We start from the raw sequence: 7,898 nt of genomic DNA, 5'->3' as shown, positions 1-7,898 counted from the left end.
CTTTCTTTCTTTCTTTCTTTCTTTCTTTCTTTCTTTCTTTCTTTCTGAGACAGCTTCTATGTCATCTTGGCTGGCTTGGAACTCTCTACACCAGATTGGCCTCAAACTCATAGGTCTTCCTGCCTCTGCCTTTCAAGTGCTGGAGAGATGTTCAGAAGTGAAGTGCTAGCCGTGCAACAACAGGGACCTGAGCCTCATCCTCAGAGCCGAGGTAAATAAGACAGCTGTGACCGTCTATGCTTGTAACCCTAGGGCTGAAGAGGCAAAGATAGAATGATCTCTGGGGCCTGCTGGACAGCCAGCTAAATGGTGGGGAGCTCTAGACCACTGAGAGATCTGCCTTTCAACCACTGGAACACAAGTGAGCTGTTTTGCTTAAGCTGGAATTTAGTGGATTTTGGGAGATCTGATATTTCTGCTTGAGTGTCAAGACCTATTTCCCCTGAGACATCTCCCCAGCCCTGGGTGCATTTCTGAATTGCAGTGAGTTTGCTGTTTTGATGCTCAAGGTAGGAACTACTTAAATAGGAAGACAGGAAACAAACTGGGCATGAGGGTGTACACTTACACTTTTGGCATCAGGAAGGCTGAGGTGGGGTAGGAATTGGAGGCTAGCCTGAGCTATGCAGCAAGACTGTCTAAAAAATATAAAGGGGAGAAGAATCAGACCGGAAACAAGAATTATGAAAACAGTAGTTTTAAAGTTTAATTGCTCCATTCCTCCTGGATAGATCACAGATGCACATAAGTTCCACTGGACAAAACAGCGTCCTCCTCCCGATCATGACCTCCTGGTCCCCCTCTCCCTTTTCACAGGCCACAAACATGTCTACTGCTTCCAGCTCTTTATGGTGAGTTTACACTTCAATAGCTTCAATTCCAAACTGTGAAAACTAGGGAGCATCTGGAGGTCAAGTGCTGTCATCTTTACCCCTAACCTTTGGCATTCACTGACTCAAGAGTTTAATGTGTAGCTTGAATGAGGAAGTCCCCCTAGGGGGGGAAGCCTCGTGACCAGTTATTTCTCTGGCCAACGTGGGATGCTCTGAAGCGTCCACGGGCTTTTCCAAAGCACCTGCTTTAGGCTGACAACCTTTTAGGAGGTTTCCCCAACTCATCAGGAGCCAGTGTTGCAGCACCAGAATCTGTCAGGGTGGAGGGGGAGAACTGGTTCCACGCCGTGTCTAAATTTACCTGGCTCCTGCCTCTTCAATCTTGACTTCTCACGTTCACATGCTCTTGATGAATTTACTTGAATTCACCCGTTGTTTCTCACCCCCATGCTTCTGTCTTAGGCTAAACTGAGTGTTCAACAGGCCCCAGGGATCACTCTGTCTCTTCAGCTATCATTCCATCTTCAGAGTAAGCATGCCTTCAGTAAGTTTTCCCCTGCTTACACCCACACGTGGGACGGGGTGAGCACAGTTGGTCTCCTAGCTCTGGAACACATGTCCACTGATCACAACCTGCATCTCAGTTGAACTGTGTGGAGCACACATTTGATTGCTAGGATTTCCTCTGCAGCTCTCTGCTTAACCAAAAAGGGAACAGCATTTTAAATAGACCCATCTGGTCCCCCTGAGCACACCCCTAAGAGTTAGTTCCTAAGATAGGAGTTCTGAATGTATCTCCCTGGGTTGTTTTGTATTGTGACCCTCTGGCCTCTGGAAGTGATGCTAGTGTTTGAAGATCTGTTGTTTCACAAAGCAGGATACACCAAGATATTGGGGTGTTGGGGGACCAGAACCATAGCAAGCAAGCAAATAAAACATAAGAAGGAAAGAAAGCAAAGTTTAGTCACTCACAAGTTTAGCCATTTCTAAAGTTGTAGGAATGGGGTTCAGATCCTTCTATAAGCAACAACCCCCCAACGATTTGGGTGAAGTAACTAACTTATCCAGACTTTAGATCACATGCTGTGTCTGTCCATCTTATACGGGCACACTGAGGCTTAATGAATAACCAGTACAAGGTGGACTATTAGTAGCAGTTTGGCTTACCCCAGCTCACACAGCCCTCCTTCCTCTACCGATGAATTCTGTCCTCAGAATTCATCAAGAGGTGATAAGGTGGGGGCTTCTAGAAGAGCCAGCATACTCAGAGTTCCAGCTGCAGGTCACTCAGCCTGGCCCAAGCCTATAGCAATACCACTTTTCAGAAGACTGAAGCAAGAGAGGAAAAGAGAAAGGAGAAAGGGAGAGAGGGGAACAGTGAGGGATAGAGGAAGCGAGAGAGCGAAAGGGAGAGGAAGAAACAGAGACATTGATTATATAAGCCCCTACCGGCATTTAGGAATTGATCCCTGGGGGTGTCTACACGATCTCATCGAATTCCTCTTCCCATTCTTTGGTGCTACCTTTGTTATTTCACACTTCACTCTTTCATCCCAATGAGTATTCAGTTGGCCGGGTCCGATAATCAGTGCCTCCCCCCCCCCCCCTTAGTCAGAGGCAAAAAAGTTCTTTAGCTGGATGCTAGATGTCTCCGTTATGAAGCAGGAGCCTGGCTCCTTCCTCTTCTGCTAGACCTGCAACTGCTGCTTCGCTACGGTAGCTCCATCCTTTGCAGCTTGGCCGCGGGAAAGAAAAGTCAACTTTTGCAAACAGTAGGATCTCCATGTGTAGTATAATCCAGACAGCCTAGATCTGTATTCTGTAAATGCCAGCCCAGCAGTCGGGCATAGGACGTCCACTAGGGCAGTGGTTCAGAGGATTCAGGGATGCCCAGGCGATCAGGACCATTGGAACTCTCCGCCCGATAGAGCTGGAGGAGACCGAGCAAGTCTTTTCCAACTGCACCACCCCCTCAGACCCAACAGGACGAGTCGCCCCTAGCAACAGCAGCCGGCAGCGAGCTTCGACCGCGCTGATTGGCGGAACTCCAGGCGGCCGTAGCGTCACTTCCGGCAGCCGGAGGCAGCGGAGGAAGCCGAGGCGCGGCCATCTTGAGTCTGTAAGGCTCCTGAGGTGCCGGGGAGAGGCGGTGGCAGCCGGCTGGGCGAGGCCGGGCGGAAAGCGAGCGGGAGAAGGGAAAGCAGCCGGGCGTGGGCGCCTCCTCCGCGGCCCCCTCCATGGTCGGCGCCTGCAGGCCGCGGCGGCCTGTCTTGCGCTTCATCTCCGCTCCATCCTCCTGTGCCGCTGCCTCTTCAGGGGCTGCCGGCCGTGCTGTGTCGAGCCCCCGGGGCTGAGCTCCACGGCGCTGCGGCTGCGAGCGGCGAGCGGCGAGGAGGCGAGGGGCCCGCGAGGCCCGCGAGGCGCCCTGAGGCTTGCGGCGGCCACTCGGTCCGCTTCTACTGCGGCCGCCGGCGCTGGGGGAGAATGAGCCCCGGGGCCCGCGGGCGCACGGCCCGGGCCAGGCCGAAGATCTAGACTCCGGCCCGGGAGAGCAGGGCCCGGAGGCTCGCGGCCGCTGCTCGCCGGCTGCCCAGAGCTGGGCGGTTTTGTTTTCGCCTTGGCGTTGTGCAGAATCAAAGCGCAATAAGATGTCCACAAGGACCCCTTTGCCAACGGTGAATGAACGAGACACTGAAAACGTAAGTGGACTGCGCTGCAGAGTGGCAGACCCTCGGGGTGGTAGCAGGGGGACCCAGCCCAGATGCTCCAGGCAGGGGTCAAGGCGCAGCCCGGTCCTGCCGCGCGCGTGCGGCCTGCGCGCTGTCCTTACGGTCTGCTGAGCATTACCCGTCCGTGCGCTGCTGCGGCCAGTGCGTGTTTGAACACTACTCTCCTCTTACATCGGGCAGGTTAAGAGCCTGCCTGTCCCTGGTGCAGATTAATACGATCCAACCGGATCGAGTGGACCGACCGTCCTTTAAAAGGGGACTAAGTTTAATGTCAACCGCTAAAACTAAGTGTCCCATGGAGAGATCCTTGTGGACCCCTCCCTCCCCGTAGTTCCTGAACGCACAAGAGTCATTTCTGCTCGAGAGCCGCTGCCTTTATCAAGGGGTAGCTTCCCGTCCTTGCAAAGCTAAATCTGTTCGGAAGCAGTGGGCTAAGTGTTTTGAGAGGCAGATGTGAAGCTCTGCTCTGTTCTGCTGCCCAGCCGAGGGACACCCACTGGGTTGCCTTTTCCTTCCGCTGCAAAGGTTGGCTTGGAGTAGCTCTCAGGCCCGTCCCAGTGTGTACACCCAGCAAATCTCTATATAAAAGGATTTTGTTTGGAAGGACCTGCAGAACCAAACCAAACCACAGTCTGTGGAATAGCATTGGTAGGGAGTGTGACAAACGTGTAGTAGAAGTTTTTCTGAAGAAATGTTTGACCTGCCCAAGTGTTTTTTGAACCCTTCTTCCGCATCGGATTCCAAAGTGTTCCAGCCTAGCTTTGTCCTCTGTAAAGCGTTTAGTAAATAACTTGTAAAGAAACTTCGCTGGCCTTTCATTATACGGAGCTATGAGGTAACTGCTGGCAAGAAAATGCTGTCTCTTTGGAAAAGCTTTCATGCTCCGGGTGTTTTCATGCTTTGAAAACCATTCTTAGACATGGTGACCTAGTGGTATCAAATGCCTTCATTTTAATCTTCAAAATGCCACTGTGCTTGATAGCTATTAGGTAATTTAATCTATTTATGTAGAACTTGGTCTAAGTCACCTCTGTGGGATATTAATATACAGTTGTATACATTCTTCCACCTGAGATAGATTAGAAAGTTATCTAACTAGGGGCGCTTAGATTAGACTTTCCCCTCCTCTTTTTTCCTCACCCTTTCTCCTTCCATCTCTTTTTCTTCTTCCTCCCTTCTTTGTTCCGTAGTTCTTGCTTGGGCTAAGGGAGCCTTCTGTCTCAGTTTCCCCATAGCGGAGGATACAGACACATCCACCAACCTTGGAATCCCAAGACCTTTCTTTATGTTCTTTTGAAGAAACTTATCTTTGACCTGATTGATCATCATATTCTTTGGCCACTCTAAAATATGAAGCAATTAAACTGATTGATTGACTTTGATCATTAATTTTTTTTTAACTCAAAATCAAAACTTTAAGTAGAACCAGAACTTTTGCTTTCTAGATTGAAATAAGAAACAGGAGATTTATAATAATGAAAGACAGCATTTTAGTCTATTTTAATTTGTATACTACCTATCATCTATGTATCTATCTATCTGTCTGTCTATCTATCTATCAATCAACCAATCATGTCACTGTATAGCTCTGGCTATCCTGAAGTTCACTATGTAGACCAGGACTTGCCTGCCTCTGAAGTGCTGGGGGTTAAAGGCGTGCTCCACCATGCCTGGCTTTAATAGTGTATTTCAATGGGGGCAGGAAGACTCAAGGAGAAGTAGTCTATTTTTAGTCCGGAATGCATGGTTTTAGGTGGTTATTTGTGATTATTTTAGACTGAAGTGGCTCATTCTTCACATGTTCTTTTTCAATTTGTTAAGTTGTTTTGTGATTTTTGTGTGTGCTAGAATTACTACCTTTGTTTTTTAAAACAACCTAAGGGCTGGAGATACATCTCCTACCTGTGATGTCCCAGCTCACTCCCTAGCACCACTGAGTAAGAGAGAAAAGCTCAGGATGGGAAGGATGTCTTATTCTTAATGTATCTGAGGTTTCAACATTGCTAAAATCAAGAGCTTATGCCACATTCAACTGGTTGCACTAATTCACCTTGTCATGTTCTTCATGGAGTCCTTGCATATGTCTGATATGGAAATGTCTCTGCTACACTGGGGGCCTGTGTCACCTGCACATCTCACGTTCACTTTAAGCATAGCCTGCCTTACCTGTTGTTACTGCACAACTTAAGTTAGACTTTTGCCAGGTGCATGAAAGTGCAGCAGGGAATGAGCTCTCTGCCTGTTGAGAAGCTCTTTTGTTAATCAAAGTTCTGGACATACAAGATGAACACATTTTAAGTGGACAGTCTGATGAATCTGACAGATATGCAGTCACGTGGTCATCACTACAGTCAGGATAAATTACATTTCCATCTCCTAGAGAGGTCTCTTGTGGCTCTTGGTAACCCTTCCCTGACCTTGGCAAGCACTGGCTCATTTCTGTCCCTTTATCTTTACCTTTGTTTTGTAAGTGGAGCCATAAAATACATAACTTTAAAAAAAAATTTAAGACAGTCTCAATGTAGCTGAGGTTGGCCTCAAACTCATCCTTGTGCTTCAGCCTCCTTACAGTGGTGTTGGGTGACTTCTTCCATGTAACAGAATGCTTTCCTTGCCTGACTGTCTTTTTTTAATACAAGTTTGATTTAAATATCCCTAGCTGTACATAATGCTTTTGTTTTGTTTTGAAGACTGTGTACCCCTGGCTGTTCTGGAACTTACTCTGTAGACCAGGTTGGCCTCAAATTCAGAGGTCTGCCTGCCTCTGCATCCCAAGTGCTGGAAATAAAGGTGTTTGTCATTGGGCTGGAGAGATGGCTCAGCAATTAAGAGCACTGACTGCTTGCTCACCCAGAGGTCCTGAGTTCAATTCTTAGCAACCACAGGGTGGCTCACAACCATCTATCTGTAATGGGATCTGATGCCCTCTTCTTGTGTGTATGAAGATAGCTACACAGTACTCACATAAAGTAAATAAATCTTAAAAAAAAAAAAAAAAAAAAAAAAAAAGGTGCTTGCCATCACTGTCCAGCCACTTTAAATTTATTATCTTATTTATTTAGGTTTGTTTTTTGAGACAGGGTTTCAATGTGTAGCCCTGGCCACCCTGGAACTCACTCTGTAGAACAGGCTGGCGTCAACCTCAGAGATCTGCCTGTCTCTACCTCTCTACTACTCGGATTAAAGACATGCTTCACTGCTACCAGGTGCATAATGCTTTTGAGATTGTATTTTAAAGTATATTAATGGTTCGTTTGTTTTTATTGCTAATTAGTATTTCATCAGATATATTATGATTTTAAAAAAATTCTTTTACTAGTTGGTGGTCGTTGGCAATTATGACTAGAGCAGCTTTGCGTGTGTGAAGACTTTTATTCGAGGTATTTTAAATGGTTACATTCACTTGTGTTAAAGAGTGTTGCTCATTTAATCAGGTATAATAAATTGGGCTGAGGATGTATCTTACCTAGCCTTTGTGGGGGCGGGGGCTGGGGAGGTCGGGCTTCTTTTTGAGACAGGCTTTCATCATATAACTTGTTGACCTGGAACTACCTATGTAGACCAAGCTGGCTTTAACTCAGAGTTCCACTTGCCTCTGCCTCCTAAGTGTTGAGATTAAATTTGTGGACCCTTGCATCCTAGCTTTTAAGAAGCTCTGGCTTTTATCTGCAGTGTAAATATAAATCAAGAAACATAATTTGCGCCAGGCGGTGGTGGCACATGCCTTTAATCCCAGCACTTGGGAGGCAGAGACAGGTGGATTTCTGAGTTCGAGGCCAGCCTGGTCTACAGAGTGAGTTCCAGGACAGCCAGGGCTACACAGAGAAACCCTGTCTTGAAAAACAAAACAGAACAAACAAACAAAAAAACAAAAAAACAAAAACAAAAAAAAAAAAACAAAAGAAAGAAAGAAAGAAAGAAAGAAACATACTTTGCAGTAATACTAGTTGTTTGCTCCTTGTATACTTGTATACTCTTCTGTTGTCATGTGTTTGATTTTCATGTCACCACTCACCTATGGACGGGGATATAAAAGTTCATCATAGCTCAGAAAAACCAGTTAAAACTCTGGGGCCAGACAATGGTTGTGTCCGGTGTTCTAGAACTGGAATTTCATGTGGTTGTGAGACCCAGTGTGGGTCCTGGGAACTCAACCTGGGTTTGGAAGACCCTAATCATTTAGCCATCTCTCCAGCCCCAAAGCAGGGGGCCTTTTAAAGATAAAGTTTATCTTTCATTGTATGTTCTATAATTGACTTGCAGAGGGATCCATTAGTAAATCCTGTCTTTATTTGTCAAGATTAGGAGTGAATTTTTCTCTTAGATTTCAAAGCAG

The 7,898-nt window shown here is 46.9% G+C and overlaps 1 protein-coding gene across 12 annotated transcripts in view; it reads left to right on the top strand.

The window, feature by feature from the left end:
• The first annotated feature begins 3,388 nt into the window (after nucleotides 1–3,388).
• Nucleotides 3,389–7,898, top strand: part of Mark3 (microtubule affinity regulating kinase 3) — a 90,277-nt gene continuing 85,767 nt past the window's right edge. For all 12 annotated transcript variants that reach the window (XM_076921090.1, XM_076921089.1, XM_076921087.1 and 9 more), the window contains exon 1: nucleotides 3,389–3,532. In XM_076921090.1, the coding sequence (XP_076777205.1) occupies nucleotides 3,482–3,532 (51 nt within the window). In that variant the 5' untranslated portion in view covers nucleotides 3,389–3,481. The remainder of the gene's footprint in view (nucleotides 3,533–7,898) is intronic.

The sequence above is a fragment of the Arvicanthis niloticus genome, chromosome 23 (assembly GCF_011762505.2).
Source record: "Arvicanthis niloticus isolate mArvNil1 chromosome 23, mArvNil1.pat.X, whole genome shotgun sequence".
NCBI lineage: Eukaryota > Metazoa > Chordata > Mammalia > Rodentia > Muridae > Arvicanthis > Arvicanthis niloticus.
This window is presented reverse-complemented; position numbering and strand designations above follow the sequence as displayed.